Here is a 25220-nt window from a genome sequence, read left to right as displayed (position 1 = left end):
ATTGTTCAAACCCACAGAACTTTATTTTAAATTCGAGTCGAGATACCAAAGTTTCCAAAGACACCAAATATGTCAGGATTAATTTCGGGAGAATGTGAAGATGTGATGATTTACAACCTGAAATATATACGTCACTGGAAATAAAAGGAGTAAGAGTTTAAATGAAAACTAAAACATTAACAGGATCTGCTGGCTGTGTTCGGAGGGTGTTTGTGTGTATATTTGTGCGCTTGTAGCCTAAAACACATTCATTTAGTCTTGACCAGATGCCAAAGCAGAGTCTGTCCTGAATGTTCAGTGGACCAAGCAGTGATGGGACACTGAAAGATTGTTGTCACAGCATTTCTAGTTTCATGTCTCCTAAGCTCCACTAGAGGACAGACAGGAGCAACATGTTAGTGAGACTTTATCTTTATCAGTGAGAACAGCATCACTCTTAACAAAGTTTACCTTAAATAAGTTGTTGAAACTATACATGAGGCTTTGTTGGGTTCGTAGCGTCCCAGTGGTTTGACATGACAGCAGTTACTGTACATACAACCCAAAGACAGAATTAACATGAAGATTTTATACATTAATACCCTTTAGTTGATGTACAGTATGTCCTGAGATAAGTGGTTCAGACTGTACGGCTCATGTTTACGTCATCAGAGAAGAGACGGACTTGATACCATTTTATATAACTGACAAACAGAAGAGTTTTATTCCAAAGTTACACACTGATAATTTGATTAAATGCTTCCCTGACACTGCTTATTTTAAAATAGTGAATGCAAAATTTCAGGTAACAAAACATGATGTAGCTCAACATGTGTATATTTAACTGTGTTTTGGAATAAAACTCTCCCAAAAATGTTTCCTCATGTTCATGGACGGCGTGTTTCGCTGCCGCTGCAAAACAGGTCAAGACTTTCTAACATTTGACACAAAAAATGAAAATACATTCAGAGTGTTCCTGGCTGCTAATAATGTGCAAATGATATATTTTAAGAATCTGTTGGTGCATTTAAACTACCACAGTATGCTTCTGAATTGGGAATATTACTTTTTTTGATTACTGTATGTCTTTACAACACTTTTTTCACCAAAAAATCGTTCAGTTTCACCAAGAGTTGTTTGGTTTCCAGTTCTTCTTCTCCCCCTCTAATCAAACTATTAGGGGCTCATTAAAGGAGCATTCTGCCATTAAACTGTTCACATCAACATACACGTTGTAATTACAGTAGAAACTGGGACTTGTCAGCTTTGATAGATCCAACTTGGTGCTTTATAATAAAAACCATAAATGGACAACTCAGCCAAAGTCTGTCATTAAATGTAAATAAACCCACATTTAATGGATGTAAATAGTCTTATATGGTTTATGCACAGTATTTTTAACTCTGACAAATTCTGTAACAATACAATCGTCGTAAATGTGAATACTCCCAAGTCGTCAGCATGGGAATCTTTCCCATTTCTACCGACCATCCCATTTGTTGTGAATGCAGCATTGATGGAAAATGTCAGATCCAGTGTTAGAGGAGACCTGTATAAGTGACTAAAAGTCAGAACATCTCAGCCTCTGCTGCTTTGATTTTTGAGAATATATCCCATTTTAGTCCTCCTACTTCATAGAAGTGCAGTACTGAATCACTGGATTTAACATAATCTAAATATCTTCACATCTAGCAGTATGCAAAACCTGATTCACACCATGAACTGCAGGAATTTTACACATTACAGTATCATTTTCCATCTGTGACACCAAACCAACAGGTAGATCTGATTGGCTTGTTTGCCATTTTGCTGGATGACAAGCTTTAATATCTAACATACAGTCCACTCCAAGACTAGACATTTCTTATTTTCCTTGTATGAGTAACCTGTTGTTTAACAACGTCAGAAGACTGGATGAAAAGATGAAAAGATGACCAACTGTCTTATATTTATCAATCCATATTCATACTTTTCTTTGTTGAAAAATCATCATGACTCTATTTATGTTTGTCTTCCCCGTACTCTGTAACAGAATAGTGTACTACAAATGCAAAAGAAATCAATAATGATAACAAGAAACAATCACAATGATGTAAGTGAAGAGACTCTGGCCTGCTGGGTTGATTTCCATTTGAAAAAAAAAAAGGGAGTTACACTGCTTAAAGGAAAACTCACCTGTCAAAAATAATACCTGAAACATGTGTATCATCACAATGCAGAAAGATGAGCACCAACCTTTCAACCAACAGCACTCAGTGGAAGTGATTCCTCGCTGCAAGAAATGTAAAAGCTCTTTTTTTCTTTTTTTTTTTTGGTTGAACAACAAGGCAATATAAGACGTCTTTACTCCAAACGTGCGTCTGACGATGAAAAAACAAAACATAAAAAGACAAAATTTAAAATATTAAAGGATCCCTTTATCATGTCAGGATGTGCTGTACATCTGGCAGAATAAAACATAAAGCAGGTATAGTCCGAAGCATCTAAAGTGCGGAGGTTAAAACTTTTAAACTGATTTACAACAGACTGGCACAGCGCATTTAAAACACAGCATAGATTAACAAAAATACACAAAGTTTGACCTAACATACATGAACAGTTCCTCCGGGGAGTTAACCCGTGTCTGTATCTGTATCTGTGTGAGTGTGTGTGTGAATGAGTGTGTGTCCCCCTTCATGTCCTTTATCAGACCTGACGGCAGCTGGTGTTGCCGAGTGTATTGTGTGTCTGAAATAAATGGCTACGATATAAACAGGGACAAATAAACGAGGGACTTCAGTGTGAAACTGTAATCCTAAAGTTTTAAAACGGCTTTAAAATCCAGATGCAGACGCTGGGAACCATTCATACACGGAGTTCAGTCTGATGGGAGTCTGATCCAAAGAGGTCTGGCCTGTTACATGGGAAGGGTCTGATGATACAGTGGTATAGTGTTAAAAACGGACATGATGCTCATGTCTCTGTTGGAGTGTTGAGACAGGTAGGTAGGCTGTGTGTGAGTGGGGGGGTGAGGGGGGGGACGAAGGGTAGAGCTGATTCGCTGCTGTGCATCCTCTTTGCTTGGGTTTCTCCTCCCTCTGTCTAGAATAGCTGGATCATGGACTCCCGAGACTTGCCTACTCCGATCCACTTGACTGAGGGAACAAAGAAGCACAGGTGGGTGTTAATTTACTCTCATGTAGAAGCTGGAATTATATCAGACTGGGTCCAAGTTACATTTAGTCTAAAAGAGGTCACGTAGGGTATTTTTCTAATACAGCAGGTCTCACATCTGTGTGTCTACATGCATTGTAGTAACCAGTTTACCTTAAATATTGGTTTATGGTTGATCAACCTCATTGGAAACTAAAATGTTTTATAGTTGTTAGTCTCTCCTGTGAGGCTTTCACAGTGTTGCACGCAGTTGTTCACATGAGGAGTGACAGAAATAGTTGTGTCATGAAAGGAAAACAGAGAGCTAGAGAGAGAGAGAAGTTCAAACCTTTTCTCCTTTCCACACCGCTGGCCAATCACAGCGTCAAGTAGGTGTGAATGTCAGATTGTCGGTTACAGAAATGGCTCTACACAGCTCCTCTAATCAGACGTTGGAAAAGGTGTGTGGGGGGGGGGTTTCCAAAGCTATTCGACCATCTGACAAGTGCTTTTGATGTAGTACAGTGGCCCCGTGACTCTGCATATACATGCTGCACATCAGTCATCAGATTTCTTTCCTATTTCTTACCTTATTCTGGAAACTTTGTTTTGTTTTTTTCAGTGCAGTAAAAAAGACAGACAGACAAAGTGGGGCTTTTCCAGACAGCATTAATGTGAACTCATCATTCTGAGTAATTATCCTTCCTTTCATCCCTACTTTGCTGTCACTGCGGTGCGTTCCCTTGTCTGAAGTCTTTGTCATGCACAACTAAAAAGCTTAGATTAGATAAGAAACTTGTAAAAAGCTTAGATTAGATAAGAAACTTGTACAAATGTCCAAGAAATAGTGATTCTCCAGGAAAAATTTTTCAGGGGAAATCAGGTCTCTTAAAAGTTTTTTTGTTTACTCAACATTTAAGAAATCACTTACTTGAGAAAGCCGACTGTAACTGTAACTCAATTACTTAAGTGCATGTAAATCAAGAAGGCTTAATATCTATGCATGTTAATTTTATATGTATTCTGTATATCAATGATTGTGTGTGTCAGATGTCATACCAGGCACTCCCACGCGCTCCTCAACGAAGCGGACATATTTCTGGGCGTTCTCTGGCAGCTCCTCAAAGGTTCTAGCAGCCGAGGTGTCGCTGTTCCAGCCGGGCAGCGTCTCATACTGGACCTCCACACACTGCAACACCTCCTGATTAGCTGGCACAGAGTCAGTGAAAAGACGGGACGGAGAGAGGGGGAGGGAGGGGAGGTTAATAGCACACAATTAACTTTACAAGAGACACCAGTCAAACTGCTGTGACAGCAGATCAATAAGTTTCTGCCTTGAAACGGAGCTCTCTATAAATAATGATAATGATCGGAAGAAGGGAAAAGACTGACAAAAGGTCAGACGATATCCAATTGATTCATCAAACCAACTTCTTTACTGCCAACATCATTAAAGAAAGAGACAGAAGAGAGCACTTTTCTTGGCAACTCCATTATTATTTTAACAGATGCTGGAATAAAATGACATTTTTCCATTTAAACAGTTTGACAAAAAGTGCTCACTCATGCACTGGCTCACCTGGAAAGTGAGGTATAGTTTGGTTGCCGACTTTGTACGCTACGCCCACTTTGATCTCCGAGAACACGTCAAGTATGTCCAGTTTGGTAAGAGCTATACTGTGGGGGAACAGAGGGGACAGGAAGGTCCTTTTAGTGTGCACTACCTGAACAGATGACTCACTCTTTTTAAAAGAACTGGAGCAAAAAGGGAACTCTTTCTTCTTCTTCCCTTTTGTCTAAATTAAGCCAGAAAAGCTGCCTTTACCTGCTAAACAACTGCACTTCATAAAGAACAACAAACAAACAAACAAAAAAAAACAGTCTCACTCACGCGGTAAAACCATTAATCATGTGTGCATATTTGATGAGCACCAGGTCCAGCCAACCACATCGCCTCTTCCTGCCTGTGGTCACTCCCACCTCCTTCCCCCGAGTCTGAAGCCGTTCTCCAATCTCCTAAAAAGACAAGAGGATGAGCGCAGAGAGACCGTCACACTCAGTACTTTGACTTTTTTTTTTTGTTTTTTTAAGAAGTTCTACCGATCACTCTACATGACTTATGTAACAGTCAAATCAAGCAGTCACAGAAACCAAAAATATCCCACCAATAAATGTTGACCTCTGCATTCAGGCTTCAGTTTTAGTCATGAACAGGTGTCACAGACAGATTTATTGACCTTAACAAATGAAATTTACTACAGACGGTTATTGGTGACAGTGTAACGGACCTTCCTCTGGGTGGCGCTGTTTGACAACAAAACTACTCACAGTCACCTTCTGTTGTACACATTACACATCACGTCAATAAACGATGTTTTGACCAGGTAAATATGACATTAAAACAAGTTTATTTCCCCAATGTCCTTGATTACTGTACAGACTTAAGCCACCTGAGCTGAAAGTTGTACAACTTTAAGCTTTTTCCTGTGACATTTTATCAATATTTGTAGAAAAAAGTCATTTTGAAAAAGCTTTATCCTCATCTTTAAACATGATTCTATGTCATGTCTGCACATTGACGGGTGTTATAAGTTGCGGCGTGCGTCTTCTTACGTTGCTCTGCTCTGACGGGAAAGCTCCGATGCCCACTCTGGTGGTGTAGGCCTTGACGACCCCGTACACCTCGCCCACGTTCTGAGGCGGCATGCCGAGACCCGTGCACACCCCGCCCACCGTGCAGTTGGACGATGTCACGAACGGATACGTCCCTGCAATGACACAATGAGTGAAAACTGATTGTGATATACTTTTCCTTAAATTCATAGAGGCTGGTTGAACAAACATGCAATTAAAAGACAGATTTAAGTGGGGATATTTTGTCAAGAAGGATATGTTTGTACTTTGATGTTTGTGATTCATTGTTCTCTACATTTAAGCACTTATTTCAGTCTTGCTGCACCTAGCGTAGTGTGGATTTGTAGCGAGGGCTATGAGCTGTTTCCGGATAAGGCACCGTGTTGACATAGTAGATATGTTTGTTTCAGCACCTGTCCTGATATAGTTGGCTGACTAGCCCAGGCTAGACCTGTCCTCAGAGATGTGACCTTCTCCCCTAAATCACTGGACACCACTGAAACCACAGCTCATTAGATGTTCAAATACTTTTGGACATGCTCACTGGTTCATGGCGAAGCCTGCAAGTTCATTTAATTACGTAAAATGTTCTCAAATACTTTGCTGTGAGTTTGGATTGAGGTGAAGTGTCTTGTGGTTAGTTGGACTGTTTAAGAAGAAAGAACCTCGCCCAAAATACTCAGTGAAGTTGAGTGCAGTTTGACTAGTCTGTCTTTTTCCCTGAGAATGCACCTGAGGTTATAACCGCTCACAGATCCAACACTGAGCCAGCTCTACCTCAGGTTTTTTTTTTTGTTTTTTTTAAAAAATGGTGTGCTTCAGAAATTGTCTGCTTCACTGTTGTGCAAGTGCAGAGTTCAAACTGCCGGAAGCTGGCCACATGCAGAGCATCTCAAATGTTCAAATAGATTGTTGTGTAATCAAAAAGGGACACAGGTTTGATCCCTGCAACAGCCAGTGCATCCATCAGCAGTCATGTGTTCTCTCAAAGCTAAACACCGATGCCACTGATGCTCCTGAACTCTAAATAAAGTTATGGCTTGATGACATTTGCCACCATTTCTTATGACGTATAGATAAACTGCTAGCTATCAGAGAGAGAGCTTGTTTGTCTATCAGTCAGCAGGACGCTGTGCCCTGATACCACCAGAGTTATTACAAGCGTGGTGTTGTGATAATAACCAGTGTTGGACCTTCGGCTGTAATTTAATCTGCTCAGTGCCGTCACTGCTTTCAATAATGACAGCTCTGCTCTGTTACAGTGACACACTGGAACATCTAGAGGATTAGGATGTTTAGTCTGGTGTATCATTATCTGAGAGGAAAAAATAAAACTAAAGCAAATCCCAATTTAATGCTTTCAATATTTGAATATTTCTGAATTTCATAATTACTCTGTAATTCTGATCGACTCACTGACGGACTGCTGATACAGGGTGCCTTTCGTGCTCATGCACAGTCGGGTGTGGTTTTATCTCGTGAGCGTGCACGTCAAGCCTGGATGCCAGAGCACGTCAGTAGTAGTTAGTAAACTTACCATCGTCACTAGTCTGAGCTCCAAGCAGGCTTTTTGTAAAGAGCATCACAAAGCTTTAAGTGTTTCATCACTGGGTCACTGTAGATGCACTGAACAGCGCTTAGAAACGACATGTACACCGAGAGTACAGGTTAGCAGAACGAAATTAGCTTATTATCAGATGGATTAACGGAAAATATGCAAACAAACAAGTTAAGAGTAAAGCGTGTGTCACTGCAGTGCACATGCGCACTCACATATTATACACACACACACAGTGAAGCACTGACCAAAGTCTATGTCCAGCAGTGCCGCGTTGGCTCCTTCCACCAGAATCTTCTTTGGAGGACCATGAAGAGCCTCGTACATGTAGTGCACCCCGTCTCTCACCATGGGCTTGATCTGCTCCACGTAATTCTACAAAACAAGAACGTACAAAATGTTACTGCAAAGACAGAAATGTATTAAATACGTCGCAAATTTTTTTTTTTGGTTTATTTGCATTACCTTTAATTTGACCAGCTCTCCTTCGATGTCAATCTTCAGAGTCGGGTACATGGCCTCGTACTGCTGGGCCAGAACTTTATACCTGCAACAAGCAACGCTGATCAGGTTTGATTAATACAAACATCTCCTCTCCACCACATAGACTTGTATGATCTCATTCTACGTCATGTTGAGATAGACTTTAAACTCTCACTCAAACTAAATATTCAGCCATTTTTCCAGGCATTATAGATTCATTCACACTTTAAAAACTAAATATTTGCAGGAACTACAAAACCCTCAGGAATTAAAAGTCCAAATGCACTTTAATGTCTGTGTTTCCCCTGAATCTGAAGAACTAGACTGGAGGAGAACTAGACCGGTAAGAGGAAATGCAGTTTTTTCTTTGTCATTCACAGTCAAATTACTGTTTAATCCAACTCGATCGTTCCTTGGCCATAAAAAAATAAATCTCTAACTCTGAAACACGTAATCACGTCAAGAGCTTAAACTGTAGTTTCACCTGAGCAGTACATTAACTACTAATTAAACTGACAGTAAATTAAAAAAAACAAACAACACAAAAACTTGTTGTCAGTTCCTCTTATGTGAAAATTACGTTTCAAACTGCACTTTCATTTTTATGTTCAATATTCTGATGCAATAAAAATGCCCAGAGTAATGCAACTTTTCGTTCCTGTGGTTCCATTGTACCTGGAGCTGAATTTAGTTAATGTTTGACTTCCCAAAAACAGTTCCTGTATCCCTGATAAAGTTCCCTGTGTTTAAAACAGGCCATAAAACTAGAGATAACTGTGTGAGGTAAAATTTTATGAAATTCATAAAAAATGTCCTGGTTTTCCTGGAAGTTTCAGTGAGGGAAAAGTACTGTAAGGCATGAAACAGACAACGATGTTACACACTCACAGTATTACGATTAATCGTCTCTGTAGAGTTTTACACACACAAAAGACAAACTGAGTCAAAACCCTTAGAGATCTTATCTTGAAATGTTGGAGCAAACCTTTCAGAGAACTGAGTGAAGTCAGCCAACAGGTCACATATCCTGAGGCCGCTACGTGCTGCCTTGGCCGAGTACACTGGACCAATCCCCTTCTTTGTTGTCCCGAGGCTGGGCAGGTCGAGAGAGGAGAGAAAGAAAGAGAGAGAGAGAGAGAGGAGATAGAGAGAGAGAGAGAGAGAGACAGAAAAAAAAGACTAGCATTAGCATGTGATCTCAATCTAGAAAATAACTTTTTGCAGTTTAATCATCCACTCAATTACCCTGAAACTCTTATAAAACCTCTTTAAGAGCAGACGGCAGCGTAGTTTCAGCTTGACGGCAAATATAAGAATCTACAGTGGACAAATGACCTGCCATGTCTGACTGGAACTACTTTCTTACATCACCAAAATGGGTGTAAATTACAGTAAATTGATACATATATCAAATACAGATGTTGATTGAACATTGTGAGTCACAAGTGACAGGTGAGGCTTCATCTGTTCAGTCCAATGCTGATACTGACTTGTGAGAAAATGCTGAATAGCATCACTGGACTATTTTCTGCATCTCAAGCAACCCTGATCTTAACCCCCCGTATCAACCCGAGCCCTGACACTAAATATCTTTTCACACTTCTGTATCACTTGAGACTCTGCAGACTTGTTACTGACAGAGCATTGTCCCCTTGTCAAACTAGCTAAACATTTACACATGACACGCCCGACATATCCCCTTGGCAACTCGGCCTATTAAAAGGAAGGCTTGGGCGCTGGACAATTTGCTTACTCAACATGCAAACGACAGAACGGAAATAGCCAAAGATCATCTTTGGTTATTGAGTTTCATCATCAGCAACGGCATATGTGTAACATGCAGTGTGCAATCACCATGTGAGTACAGAGCACAATTCAAAAGACTTTATATGGCTATTTATATTTAAAAATGTGACAGAAAAATCCACAATAAGTGTTAAATAATACATTTTAAATCTTAAATGTGGCAGGAAACATTAATAAACCATCACACTGAGTCACATGTAGACAGTTTTCTACTTTTGATTGAAGAGTGTAATATGCAATAAACATATTAAGAGCACATAAGTTTTCCTAGCAGATGTGACACTGATCCTCTAAAAAGATGGAATCAATAAATCCCGCCTTTTGCAATGAAACGAGCGTATTGTGTATTAGGATCAGATTTGATTCTATTATGGCTCACAGACTGGCTGTTGTGGTCTGTCGTTAATGCATTTGCAAGGAAATTCTACACCTTTTTTGTGTCTGTGTAGATGTTTCTACAGCTATAATAAGAATAGTTGTTGTAAACAATTTGAGTGATGCATCAACTTACATGAGCTGGTTTCAAATTGCGTTTGAATGTGACCAAATATTTTCCTATTTTTAAGTTTGTTGTATGTGGAATTACAGGACTAAAAGTCTCCTCTTTGTTTTCATAACCCAGACTTGTGCTATTTCTAGTTTTAAGAAACCCGAGTCCTGGCTAACCTAAACTGTCTTATCTGACTCTTAGCGACTGCATTCTGCTCTGACTTCCAGCAGCGGAGCTCGTAGGATGCCTGGAGAAACTGGAAATCCACCAGCCCGTAAGAGCAATCTGCTGAAAGCTTATAATGACTGTGCCATTAAGGCACCCTAGCGGACAAGCATTCTCACTCTCTCACACACACAGAGTATCTGGCTGGGTGTTTGAGGCTTTGGTTCTGAGCTGCTAAAGACAACCCAGCTTTCAACAGGAATACACATGGTCTCTCTTGAGGTTAACATGCTGAATGCTCCACAGCCTCGGCTTAACATTCCTCACATAGACCGGTATGGTTCACTGCCCGGGCTAAAGATGTATTAACACAAAATTGTTTTGAAAAATGGTGTGTAGTAAGTCAGACTGATAATGAGAGAATACCTGGAATGTCTACATGAAATATTTCTCTCTTCATAGAATCTAAAAGTCTGACTGCTGGTTCATTAAGTCTCTTAGTGATGAAGCGGAGACTCTCCCATCTGTGTGTCCCTGGCTTCAGGGCGGCTGAACTGTCTGTCTGTCCTCTGAACTCTCTGAGGACGCCTCCAGGCAGAGCAGTGATGAGATTATATGCATGTGTGTCACTGTGGAAAGACATCTCTGTACATATGGAAAGTGTAGATAAATAAATGTTTAAATTAATAAAAGAAATGTAGATGTTCAATTCTAATAAAAGGTTATCTTTAAAAAAAAAAAGTGTATATATAATGAAAATGTCAACATTTATCTACAGGGATCTGTTTTGAAATTGGCTGCTGCCTTTTTTGTTCAATATGGGGATACATCATTGAAATAAATGTAACTAGGGCTGAAATTAACTATTATTTTTATTATGATTAGTCTGCAGATTATGTTTTTTTTGTTAGGTCTAAAAAACATCAGAAAAAAATTTTCATCTCAGTTTCCTAGAGCACAAAGTGTTGCCAACAAATGTCTGGTTTTGCCTGACTAACTGTGCAAAATCCCAAAATACCAGAGTCACTAAAATGCAAGACGAGTAAAAGCAGCAAGTTTTCACATTTGAGAAGCTGGAAGCATCAAACGTTTCTGATGTTATTTCTGCTCGAACAACAAATTGATTATCAATAGTGGTATACAAGGTGCTAAGATGAGAAAAAGCCGTGGCTATAGACTGGACCAGCCACCAGAAGGTTTTTTGTTCTCCTTTGTACCAACAATTGTGACAAAAAATTCAGTGCAAGAGGTGCAGAATTAAAGTCAGATAAAATCATCCAGACAGCAGAACATTGACCTTCACATGACAAAAAAACCGTGAATCACTGCTAACATGAATCAAAAGCAAAGGAAAGCAAAAAGTGTTGCAGTTTCTTGTCCGTACTCTGCTTTAGTCTGTCATGTTTTGTTTCCAAACACATTCTGAATCATGAGACAAAAGGTGAATGCACGTCCCTGAGCGTTATATTGGCTTTTTCATAAGAAGTGACTCACAGGATTCCTCACATAGATGACTGATCTGATCTGTCCTTCCTTTGTAAACATGGTGTGTGTGTGTGTGCGTGTGTGTGTGTGTTGCAGCCATTGTTAAGTAACTGGTTTCTTACTTCTTGCCTGCTTGCTCTTGTCTCTGCTGTTCCTGAACGCGATCGACCGCTTGGTGGAAGTCAAACACTGCGGAGGAGGGAGAGAGGGGACACACACTCTCACACACCTAAGAGAAAGCAGGACGTCCACACATACGCACACATTTTTTGCATGCGTACCATTCAAAACATTCACTCATAGCTTGATATAAAAAAAAAAAAAAAAAGAGTCAGGACTTACCAATATGTGCTCTGTCTGAGATGATCAACCTTTTCTCCCAGCCTTTTAAACCTGCCGACACAAATACAGGTTGAGTCTCCACACATGAGAACGCAGACTTGTTCTGTTATCGTCTGTTATATAAAGTAGGTTTAACTCACTTTTTCCTTTGCGTTCGTTCTTTTCTGCCTCTTCAAACAGGCCTGGAAGGTGGATCACTACACCATTGCCTGAGATGCATTAAAAAAAAAAAAAGTTTATAATATAGACCCATCCCGAGAAAAGATGGGTGTGTGTAAAGATACAGTTGTTTCATATGATTTTATTCACATTATTTTTACACAAGTGGTTCCCAACTTTCTGGCATGACCTCTTAAAAGAAAAGCATCATCTACTTGTGACCTCTACTCATGTTATATACAGATCCACAATCCATGAGCTGTGAACAGTTTCACCAAAGAGTGATGTTCCCTTGAAACGAGGGCTAATTAATCCAATGATCACTTCCCCAATTCATTGTTTTGTCTATAAAATGTCAGAAAACTGTGAACAAATGTCTTTGTTGTGTTTGTTTTGTCAGATCAACAGTCCGAAAGGCAAACATATCGAGTTTACTTTCATGTTTGACACACCCAAGTTTCAAATCCTCACATTTGAGAAGCTGCAGCCACCAAATGTTTTCCTTAAAAAAAAAATTACTAAAACATCTGTGAGTTAAGAGTTAATAATAATAATAATAATAATAATAATAATAAGAGTGAAGCTGTGACTGATTGTTGCAGCTTTACTTCAAACCTTCTTATATTGTTTCATTTTCATCATTTTTACAAGAGGTGAAACTCTCCAGTGTTTTCAGAAGGAAATGATTGATTGATTGATTGATTGATTGATTGATTGACTGTGAGAGAGTGGGTACCCTAAAGGAGCCAACAGCCCTTAAGTGTACAGTCATGGTGCTGTTGGGTACTTTGGTTAAAAGCTTCAGTGCTGAGGTTAAGTGTTGCCTTGAGATCAGTACGGCTCAGATGAAAATGAGCTGTTGTCGTAACCACAGTAACCAAAAAAATAATAAACGGCTGCAATTTAATACTGTTTTACTGTATTATGTGTCACATTTTCTATTTTTAAACATTCAAAAGAAAAAGATAAAATCCCTGAGTGAATGTAAACACTTAGGAATCATTTCTTCTTTCTTACACTGCTTCTATTTATCTTGTGACTCCGTGCAGAAGTCGTGGCGCTCCGGCTGGGAGCCAATGATTTATGACTGCATAGAGAACAAACTGGAATTAGTAAAATAACAGAATGTGAGTCACATGTTTTCCCAAACTGAGGTGAACTGGACATTGTGTTTCAGGTTGATTCACTACAATAAGTTTATTATGTTCACCAAATTAAAACTAATGTAGTTTTAATACAACATCCCAGCAATTGACCTTTTTTTCAATAAGGACATTTTGACATGTCACAGTAGGAAAAACACAGGTGTAAACAAATAAATTAATGATGGCTTTTTTATTTAGCTGCTTCAGTTACAGGGTCCTGGTACTGTGCATGCTGGCTCACTGTCACACTGTCTTTACTGGGACACTTAAATAGAACAGAGCCATTGTTCATTTTATTAGTAGCACCTGTAATTTTCCTACTATGACAAGTTAAAATGTCTGATGTGAAAAAAATCCTAGAAACGCCACCTTCATGAAGGTTATAATCTGTTTCTGATGATGAAGCTGTAGCTTGTGGTGCTACTGATATTTTACTTTGTTACATTGAGAAGTGTTTATAAGTGCATTTATATCAATTAAGTTAGACTAAATACCATTATAACAAACATTTTTCAGTATAACACAATTTAACAGCGACACAAACTACAGCACACCCCAAGTTGAAGCAACAACTCTTAAAAATTGTTTCAACAAAAAGAACAGAACATTATAACCTTGATGACGGTTGATTTATTACAGCTCTGTTGTATTAAACTGCAAGTTTTACCTACTATGTACCTAATAAACTGGCAACTGAGTGTGTATAATTACATTGACTCCTCAAGCAAATACTGGTTGAAAAAGTTTAACTACTACTACAATCAACCCATCTTTAAATCTGCTGTAAATATATTATTTTTAAAGTGCAAACAAATAAAATAAATTTTAAAAAGTTACATCTAAACCAGAGTCGACGTCTATCGTTGTGAAAGCAGCCGCAGGTGAGCGCTGACAAGCCTAACTGATGTTATAGGATGTATTTATCTGCCTGTTCACAAGAGTATTCAAACAGCTGGCCCTAATTATCTTTTTAATTGGGTTGCATTAACTGGAGTAGGTGAGGTAATTACTTCCACCGAAATTCAACATAAAAATGTAAGGAAAGAAATTGAGAAAAATGTAGGAGATGCAGACACGCAGTAAAACATTTGCAGCTCAAGAACAGGAAAGACCTGAACTTCCAGCGCTGGAGGCCATGAATGTACTTTTACACACTCAGGGGGGGAGAATAAAAATAAACAGGAGTGCCTCTCCACTCTGCCTGCACTATTTAATTATTATATTGTCACTATGAATACAAATAATAAACACTTTTCTAGTTGTCTGTCTCACAGTTTGATGAGTACAGTTTGTACAGTTCATCAGCATGAAGTTGCTTCATGTAACTATGAAGTAACACTCACCTGTTGCTACGAGATTAGATCGTAGAGATTAGATTTTCTTTTCAAAATGTCACGCAGATGTCAAAATAACTGACTAGAGTCTTGAATTTAAAGATATGTTGTTCCCAACTATCACAACGTCCCATTGTCTGTTCCAACAATAACCACATATACAAAATACAGCCCCATCAAGGAAGAGACACTACAGATCTATATTTCCAGTTTGATCTCACTGTGAATGTGAGGAATTAGAAAGAAAGAAAAATGTCAGCCATGAATGACAAACTAGCCTGCTGTTCTTTTAAAAAATAATCTGAACACCTCCCAAATAATCACCACAGCTCAGTCACTGTATTTCATAGTTTTTTTTTTCCTCCTGGAAGGCTCAATGTGCAGAGCGTGAATTATTTCTGCGAGAGAGTTGGTACCCTCAAGGAGCTGACAGCTTTTAAGTATAGTCATGGCACTGTTGGGCACTTTCGGTAAAAGCTTCCACCAAATTGGACGTATTGTTAAGAAAACGCTGTGCGTAGTGTCTCCTGTTGAGATTAATGGTGCTTCTTTAAATAAGAACGGCTCAGAAAAGGCTTCTGGTAATAGAAAGTGGAGTGAAAAATGGTGAGAAAACTCACATGAGTTCAGGTAAGTCAACACTAAAAAAAAAACAATAAATGGCTGCAATAAGTTTTTGATTGTCCAATTTCATTTTTTTTCACTTTTCCATCAAAATAAACAAATACACTTCCTGGCTTTTTATATAAAACTTAATAAAACTAATATGACAAAGGGTGGGACAAGTGCACCGTACCCTGAGACACCATTCATAAGTGCAGGTCACATTTACTCCACCACCATACTGTAAACCTTCCTCTCAGAGTGCTTGAGTCTGCAGTATGGCATTAATGTGTCATATATATCAAAGAGGAAAAAGCAGAAACTTGATTAAGTATCGACAGATCGTAGAGCCGTACATGTTAAAGTGCAGATGTGTGGAGCGTTAGGAGCCAGAGAGAAGAAGTAATACTCCATTAGCTAATGAAGTTACTGCAGATGAGTGGATGTGATGTAGCCTGCAGTCTGGCTCTGAGTCAAGCTGATCACACTCACTGTAGCAGTCGTCAAAATGGAGGCTGTACTGCTGGCGGCGGCGACGAGCGCCGGACTAAAAAAAAGGAGGCTCAATCAATTCATCAAGAAAATAGCGAGCGAAGACGGCCTTGGAAGGAGAGTCGGTGCATAATTGTGTGTGAGCAAATAGGGTGTGTGTGTGTGTGTGTGCAAACTAAAGTGTGTAGATGGCACAAACGCTTGCATCAGTACGGTGTGTATTACGCACCAATGAAAGCGGTGACCTTGGGGTTGATGATGCCGCTGGGGAGGAGGTGAAAATCGTACTCCACTGAGTCAACCACCACTGTGTGTCCTGCGTTGTTGCCGCCCTGCGGAGAGAAGAGACGAGAGACCAATTAGGAGAGAGACGAGCAGGGACGCAGAAGCACGAGTCTAATGGAAGCTCTGCAACTTTGTTTGTCTGAACTGGAAGGCAGGCTGAATAGTTTAGCGAGTAGCAACAAGCATCATACATAAACCTCCGGCCAGTGACTGTTTGTATGTTTGCTGCTCTGCTCCGTTGCTTAGAGACTTCTGCTCACTATGCACTCAAATCCAAACTTCAGTTAAGGTTTCGCTCCAGTGTAAACTTACTGACAAATGCGTGAGCAACAGAAATGTCAAGTGGATTGTTGGTGCAATGGATTAAACACAAAGTAAATAATAATCTACCTTGCACGACAAAGCCGTGGACGTGTCCTGGCAAGACTTGTTGCTTCCAACACCTACGTAAACAAAATCTAAGACTGACTGCAGTCAGAAGCCCCCATCATACTCCAACAGAGGATCGGCAGCTCCATCGATATGTTGTTTTACAAGCCGCTAACAAGCTAACCTGCCTTTTCTGGCACTTGTCAAATATCAAAAGTTTGGCAGTCACTGTCACTTAGCTCATAAACAAGGAGCTTAAACTGGGTGACAAATGTCATGCTCATTCTACTCTTAAATACAAGCAGTTAGGGCCGCAACTAATGATTATTTTCTATCTGATGATTATTTTCTTGATTAACCGCTTAATCATTTTGTCTGTGCAAAAAATGTCAGTCATTAGTGAGAAATGGCAGTTATAATTTTCCGAAACCCAAAGATATTCAGTTTACTATAATGTGTAACAAAGAAAAGCATCAAATTCTGACATTTGAGAAGCTGGAACCAACAAATATTTGCTATTTTTGCTTTAAAAAAAAAAAAAAAAGTCTAAGATGATTATTTGATTATCAAAATAGTTGGTGATTAATCAACTCATAGTTGCAGCTCTACAAGCAGCAACTGAAATCACCTTTCTGGCTCAAATAATATAATCTGACAAAAGTACTTTTTATTTTGGGTAAAAACAGTTGCAGGACATTAAATTGAAATATGTTTTTTGTATAAAACCACGCACATGTCCTGAAATGAATAAAATGTTCTCAGAAACAACATTTTAATGATTAACCGTTTTCCAAAACAACAGAAAAACACGAGTTCAAAGAAGTCGAGATGCAAACACTTTGAAGTATTTGATACTGAAGCGCTCTGATTGGATGATCGATGGGATCAAACAATTCAACCATCTTTGGACTAATTATTTAATCACTGACAGTATGTGCTCGCTGGGTGTTCTGGACGCTGCATACAGGCCTGCACATGATTTACAACAGCTGACTATGGAGATAAAATTGCAACAGTGGAGCCCAGAAGGAGAACAGTGAGTCCTAGGACGTCACAATCTGACCTGTTTTGCTTCTCTCTGCTTCACACTTCACAGACGGAGATGCAAGAGCTCTGCGGCTCATGAAATTAAAAACTTCTGGAGAAAGAATAAATGATGAAGAAGAGATACAGACGGGGGGGAAAAAACAGAGCATGATAATAGGAGTGAAAAGAACACAATTCAAGTGCAAAGACACTGAGGTGAGAAAAGAGTGGACAAGTGTCAAGGAAGGAAAGTAGTTTAAGTATTTAGAGTTTTTTTATACAGACTGATCAGACAGATCTGTGCATGACACGTGGAGGATGCAGAAAGGACCAAAAACACACTATGGCATCTCTCGTAATCCATACACACAGCTGTTGTGTTCACCGTTTAACGTACAACATGAAACAGGAGGAGTTCAGTGATGTTACGCGTCGTTTAACACTGAATATTGAGGGGGAGCGGATCAGTTTTCACTCAGCTCCTGGAGTCAGATCTGATGACATGTCTGGTCAATTACAAATATTGTGGGGCGGGGAGGAGGCAGCTGTGGATTTGTACATGCCTCTGCAGCCTGCGTCACTGTTCAGGACCTGAGGTGCCAACTCAACTTACACCGTCCTGTGACCAGGACGTTTTTACCACTGCTGTAGCCTGCGGGTATAAATCATGCCCAACATGTGCTTCGACCACATGGGGTTATTCCTGGTCACAGCCTGAAGGTGGAGTGGGGGAACAGGTGGGAGGGGGGAATAAATGCCTCTCCTTTTTAGATACTTTTACAATCCATCCCACCCCCCAACAGAAGGTAACTCCGGGCCTTATACAGTCCCGTGATGGGCCTCTCATTCCAATCACAAGAAACTTTAGATACTCGATCACCTGCTACTGTTCTGTGGTTTGTGAACGGCTACGGCAGCGTAGATTATCCGACTGTGTATTGAGAGTACAATGAAAAGGGATTTGCTTTAACACAGTGGTGTCAGGAAAGATGATCTGCTCAAACCGAAGGGCTGTTGTGATACAAACAATTTCACCCGACACGACTGGAGCTCAGTGATTTTCCAGACACAACAGATGGAAGCGTTCACAGACACAAAGTGAGAAAAAAAAAACAAAAAAAGAAAACTAAGAGGTTTGGTATGAAATCAGACTTAAAGTTTCTCACTTTCAGTATAAATCAAAGACCTGAGAAAAGCTTGAGTTTACTGTTGTTGGTGTTAATGGATCGAGACATGTTACCTGATCTGGAGCTGTGACGCTGCTCCTGACCGGGGATCAACATGGATCTGACACTGCTCTGCTTTGGTATGAGAGGGCAGACGTTGTTATTACGGCTGAAATTAGAATTGGTCGACTAACTGGTTGATCCGCAGAAAAATTAATCGAGAATGACCGGTTTATTAAAACAGACGGGTTGTATACCAGACTGTCTCTGAGCAGCATGGCGCCATGGTGAGTACAAAGTCCACCTCTAAAATAGATTCAAGGTCAATTAAATTCAAATTAAAGTATTGTTTAAAAAGAAACTGAAAGCACTCTGACATTAATTTGCGACAGATGACATGGTCGGTCATGTGTTGGTATTTCTCCTGGGCAGGGTTAGGTTCATCACAATAGACTGTTAGCCAACCAAGCCTTGGTTTCAGCAAACATCTCCATAGCAACCCTGTTGTGTGCAATGACTCTGCGTGTGGTACAGGTGCCTCCACCTTAAATTATCTATCATTATGACACAGCTAATAGCAAATAATTGTACCCTACGCCTGACAAATACAAGTATAACACCCCAACTGAACCGACAGTGTAAACTTGACTGGACTTCTCAGACATTTGCTCCAACAGGCAGATCATCGGTTTAACCTGATGAGCTTGTTTCAGAGCCTTTCGGTCAGTTTCAGGTATGGTTTGTATTGTGTCCCCAAGCAGAGGAAGGGCTGATTTAACCTTAAGGGCAATTACATTCAACTGTAACTCATCTGTAAAGAACTTTTACAGATGAGGGCTACAAAATAATTCAGTATAATCAAGCACATTAACTTGGCTTCAGTCCTCTGCTCATTCTGATTCGTCAGCAGACTGTCTTTTAAAAAGACGACTCAAGATCAATGCAGAAAAATATTAAGCTACAACCAATGACAATTTTCATTATCAAATAATTTGCCTGTTATTTTCTCGATTAATCAACTGGTTTATCTCTAAACTGTTAGAAGACATGCCAAATATACGTATGCAAATGTCTGAGACGTGTTTTCGTGGGTAACACACCCTCTTAGCTACACACCCATCTCTCCCTACTGTGACTTCTAGGATCTTAGAGGTCTGGACTGTAAGTAACACCACGCAAGAGTGCTGGCAAAGCCTGTTTTATAAAAAGATCAACGCTATCTGCTCCAACACTTCCCTGCTAACTCTCACACACACACACACACACACACACACAAGCCCCCACCACCACCACCACCTCACCCCCAAAAACACATGTACACCATAATGTATGGTTAGACACTGTGCAGTAACGCTGCCAGAGTGGAGTTTATTTTTACATGTTTACCAGCCTTGGCAGGACTGCAGGAACAAGGAATATCTGAGACACAGGAGAATCCTTGTTACGTCAACGTTATCAACAGAGACAGAAAACAGTCCTCTGAACACCGCAGACAGTCAAAAGATTAGCAACATTGGCTGTGTTATTTAATGAACCTGAAGAATCTGGTATAAGTTTTACTTTTTTGGTACCAACCGAAAGGTAATCACAGCATTGAGTATTGAAAACTGTTGGGCGTCAAACGGTTGAGGAGGTTCCTTTATTCTTTACTTGTTTTTGGATCAAACACATTCTGGTTTAAAATCATTATTTTTAGGCGATTTTATTATATGATAATTTATTCAAGAGTTCTTGTATGACAGTTTGTATTCAGAGTAACATTTAACATTTGAAAAGTTGACAGTAGAGAGATGACGAGAAACAAGGGGATAGAGATACAGGAAATGACAAGCAACAAAGAACCGCAGATGTTGTGGTTATGTGGCATACGCCTTAACCAGTAGGCTGCCGGGAGCACGCCAAAAAAAAGGATTTGGTAGAAAAATGTTTATTCATGTTCCTCAAAGTATGAAAAAGCACAGAAAAGTTGACTGAGACAGTTAAGAAGGAACAAACTGTGGCCAAATTACATGATTGTCAATCAAGCCGAATAAGCTGACTACCACAATGAAGCTGCATGATGACATGAAATCCTAAGTATTGTGAGGGCAGAACTATTAAACATGAATGTCCGAATTGGCAGTAAAAGGGTTAAAACATCTAAAAATATTGCAATAATCTTGTCCTTTTGACTTCATATCCTGTTTTAGTCTTTCACTACTGTACATGAACAGACAGTGTTGCAGGAAAAGTGCCAACAAAAAACAAGAAACAGAGCGCTTCAAGGGTTTGAAGTCTATTCAACAAAAACAGGAAGTTCTTCACATTGTTGTGCTAAAACTAAACTGAACACAAAACGTCTTGTTGCCCCAATAATACTTTTTCCACTATTGCCAAAACATATGAGTCTTATGATTTCCAGTCCAGAGGTGCACTGAGTACACTACTCTGCTGTAGCCGTCTCCGTGCTAATAGTTACATGTCGTTAGGGTGCAAAATTAACTTTATTGTCCACTGGCCAAATGGCTTGTGCGGCTTCAAGTTTTACCGGCCATTCAATAGATTACCTTTTTTTCTACCAAATCTACCAGCCACTTGCATATTTTACCAGCATTTGGCTGGTTGCTGGTGCTAATTTTGTGCCTGGATGCCGTACATCAGTAGACCAGTAGACCACGTCTGACCAGTCTTCCACTGGATTGGCCAGACTTCAGCCTTGCTAGGAACAAATGTAGTCTAAGTATGTGGCTCTGGGCCATCATAGTAGGACTTTTTAAAATATTTTAGGCAAGAGTTCAGTCCTCCCTCTACTGCTTTCTGTCTTACCTACGCCTGAGATCAGGGACTAACATCTACCAAGTACACATTAAGCAAAGAACAGAGGAAGCCATTGCCTCATCACGAGTCCAAAATAAAGTTTCACGCACACGCCTATTGGTATTACATCATGATTTCAAAACCACCTGTTTTGCATCAGGAAACCACACCACAGGCAAATCCAAAACAAAAACGACAGGAGTTGAACCACTGAGTCCTTCTCCTGCAAAGACGTGCGCTGCTGGTCTGTGACAAGTAAGAGAAGGCAGCTAAAATTACAGTTTGATGAGATTAAAATAATCACAATCATTTGATGTGTTGAAACCCTGATGGGGAGTAACAGCATGACATTAGCTGTACAGTCACATTAACATACCTTTATACACACGGCATGGAGCCTAACGCCAATGTGACAGTAGTTAACTGTAGAGATGCAACAAATTACTGATTAGTTGCCAATTATTAATTTAATTGCCAACTATTTTGATAATTGATTAATTGTTTTGAGTATTTTTTAAGAAAAAAAGGCTAAATTCTTGTGTTCCAGCTTCTCAAATGTGAATATTTCCTGGTTTCTTTAGTCCTCTATGAGAATAAACTGAATGTCTGAGTTGTGAACTGTTGTGGACAGAAGAAGACATTTGAGGATGTCACCTTGGACTCTGAGAAACAGTGATTGATATTTTTCACCATTTTCTGACATTTTATAGACCAAAAAAAAACATTAATTGATTAATCAAGAAAATAATCGACAGATTAAAGTGACAGTAGTGAACAGTTTACAATTCATTTGAGAGAATACATACTTCGATACGCCCTTAAAATCCTGACGTTAGATCAGAAAGCAACAGCTGTTTGAACATTCGACCCATGCTGAGCTGTATGTTATCAACATGCGTAAAGTGTCGTTTTGCAGCATGGCCTCCCAGTCTGTCTGAAATGATAAGGTGGTGTATGTACGGGCCCCCCGAAGCAAAACAACGTAGGTGTTGTATGTAGTGTGTAAATACGTATGTGGGTACAACCAAGTGCAGCCAACAGAATCAACACAACACTTAAAAACATGCATCTGAATGGTCATTAATTGGTTAATTGAAGAAAGCAAGACACTCCTGTTAAACTACAGACTTAGTTAGCTCTTCTCACGTTTTATTTTACTGTACTTTATTTTTTTTTACAGTATTTGTGTATTTGTATTAAAGAGCTGCAGCAATTAGTTGATTAATTGATTAGCTGATCGACAGAAAATTAATTGGCAGGGATTTTTGAGCAAAATTTCACTGGTTCCAGCTTCCCAAATGTGAATACCTTCTTGTTTTCATACTCCTCCAGTGTTTCCCTTATATTCATTCGCTGCTGCAAAATTATGAGCGCCGCTGCTAAAATTTCACAAGATCATTAATATTAATGGGCTACAGTTAGCGTGGAATAGTCATCCTCCTTCTCTTCATTCTTCAAAGGACGTGTACGTGAAAGGTACTGTTGTAAGAATAACGTAGCTCCGTTAAGGAGTAGGGCAGTGCGTAATGTGTGTGCGTAGCGAGTGTGAGAGAGCGAGCGGCAGAAAAGTGACGGTGAATGTGAGCAGAGCAGAGGAAAAGGTTAGCAGTTGTCAGTTCGGCAGTAAAAGTCTTGTCTGTTGTTTCCTCAACTGCAGATTAAAGTGAAGGGGGTTAGCCCCAAAATTAGCGACAACAGGTTAGCCTAACCTGGCTAGCCTAACCCCGCCGCCCAGAGCAGTCAACCGAGGGGAAACACTGTCCTCTATGATAATTAACTGATTATCTTTGAGTTTATATGATCAGACAATTTTACGGACCCAACAATAAGCCATATTGTATTGAATTGTTTTTTGTTTTTTTTTATAAACGCCTTGTAGTGAAGCCATAGATAATTTTCCACCAGAATAAAGTTCCAAACTAACTAACTAACTGGGCGATGCAAACAAACTCAACTATGACAATATTTTCCACATGATGTGGCAGCATTTTTGGGTCTGACGCCTGGTTTAATGTAACATTTAAACTATGAAAACTGATGAAAAGAAAAAAATAGTAAGAGCTGCAACAATTAGTCGATTGTCATAAATCGCCAACTATTTTGATCATTTTTGGTCATTTTTGAAGCAAAAATGCTAAAAATCATCCGCTCAAGCTTCTGAAATGTGAAGATTTGCTGCTTTTCTTTGTCATATATGACAGTAAACTGAATATATATATATATATATATATATATATATATATATAGGTTTTGGACTGTAGGTCAGAGAAAAGAAGACATCTGAATATATCTTCTTGAGCTGTGTGTGGAAATAATAACAGCATTTTTCACTATTTTCTGACAACTCACCAACAAAACAATTAATCAAGAAAAGAATTGTTAGCTCTAATAACAGCCCTAATAACAATTAGTAGCGTGGGAATAATGGTCAAGTACAGTTATTTCACAAAAACCTTACTGTAGCTAATGCAGCCTTCAAGACCAGGAGACCAGGAGTGCAGTAAGTGTCAATGGATAGATCGATAGATCCTTAATCATGTTGGAAGACTTAAGGTCAAAGTTCACCTAAATCATCTTTCCCAAAGTTAAAATGACAAAACATTAGAGATAGAGAGAGAAAAGAAAAATATTTACTTTGCAAAAACAACACAAGTCAAGAGACTGAATGTGGCATGTGGTCATTGTTACAGGCAAAGCTGGGTGAAATTTATCAAAATACAAAAACAAAGAGGCAAAAAATCAAAAGAAACTATTTCAATTAAAGGCTAAATTATATACACTCATATATGAAATATGGAAATATTATGACCACAACAAGATATGATGGATAACAGTCACATAATGTTACCTCCCTGCTCTGTAATTAAACTTATGTAAAGAATTGATCTGACAGAGTGACTCATAAACCAAACCTGCAGCCAACATTAGTGGACCACTTTAGCTGGCGAGGTTAACTGTCTGGCTTTAACGCACTAACGGTGCCAAAAAAAAAAGAAAAAAGCTCCAGTGAAGTGATGCACCGGATCTCTTCAGCTGGCCAAAAGCTACCTTCAGCTACCTCGTCATGTGCACACGACAGGAGACAGTTTATCAGAGCAGTACAGGTGTCTGAGCAGCTAAGCAGCTAGCAGGAATTCAAGGTGACATTAGCCAAAAACATCGAGAACAACCACAGTGGCTGAAGATGTTGGTTAGCTAGTCGGTTCAGAGGTTTAGCTAGCTGGAAACTGACATCCAAGTTAACGCAGCGGAGAGGCGGTGTTCCCAGCTGCGGTTACCTGCAGGATATCCGGGGACGCACGCATTACAAATGAACGCAGCATGTGTGGGTGTGTGTGTGTGTGTGTGTGTGGGAGGGGGGGTAACCAACCTGACATCTGCATACTATGTCCGCATCTTGTGCCAGGAGATCCACAACTTTTCCTTTTCCCTCGTCGCCCCACTGAGCCCCGAGTACCACCGTTACTTTGTTGCCGACCGGCGGTCTCGGTGCTCGTTTCGTCGGGCTGCCGCTGCCGCCGCCGCCGTTCAGGGGCTCCGCGGGCTCCTGAGTCCCACTTTCAGACATTTCCGCTGGGTCCCTGGCGTGACTTCACCACTTGTGCGCCCTTCCGTAACGCGTTGCTCTGCACCGACGATAGTGGACAGGGCTCGCTTGCTTCGCCAATGTTCAGATGCAAGGAAGTAACACGCCTCGCACATGCGCACAAATTACAATTAAAGGACAGGTTCACTTTTTTTTTCTTCAAGTCTGTCAGGTCTGTCAAGTCT

General features: G+C 39.8%; 1 protein-coding gene across 1 annotated transcript; it reads right to left on the bottom strand.

The window, feature by feature from the left end:
* Positions 1-25141, bottom strand: adss2 (adenylosuccinate synthase 2). The gene is made up of 13 exons (XM_067610498.1): positions 24820-25141; positions 16037-16139; positions 12215-12283; positions 12075-12125; positions 11855-11921; positions 8772-8879; positions 7769-7850; positions 7552-7678; positions 5725-5879; positions 5003-5127; positions 4691-4788; positions 4171-4320; positions 1-3113 (listed from the first exon to the last, which is right to left on the bottom strand). The coding sequence occupies exons 1-13, from the start codon at positions 25015-25017 to the stop codon at positions 3061-3063; spliced, it is 1386 nt and encodes a 461-aa protein (XP_067466599.1). The 5' UTR covers positions 25018-25141; the 3' UTR covers positions 1-3060.
* Between the last annotated feature and the right edge of the window lie 79 nt (positions 25142-25220).

This window comes from Thunnus thynnus, chromosome 14, assembly GCF_963924715.1.
Source record: "Thunnus thynnus chromosome 14, fThuThy2.1, whole genome shotgun sequence".
Lineage (NCBI taxonomy): Eukaryota > Metazoa > Chordata > Actinopteri > Scombriformes > Scombridae > Thunnus > Thunnus thynnus.
Note: the sequence above shows the minus strand (reverse complement) of the source record. Positions and strands in the feature narration are given on the sequence as shown.

What these genes read in the sequence shown, in the direction of transcription:
- adss2 (XM_067610498.1), bottom strand. Translation starts at nt 25,017, where the DNA reads ATGTCTGAAAGTGGGACTCAGGAGCCCGCGGAGCCCCTGAACGGCGGC. An exon ending in GAACGAACGCAAAGGAAAAA is followed by an intron (nt 12,126 to 12,214) that starts GTGAGTTAAACC and finishes TTGTGTCGGCAG; the next exon opens with GTTTAAAAGGCTGGGAGAAA. An exon ending in TTCACTCAGTTCTCTGAAAG is followed by an intron (nt 7,851 to 8,771) that starts GTTTGCTCCAAC and finishes TGCTTGTTGCAG; the next exon opens with GTATAAAGTTCTGGCCCAGC.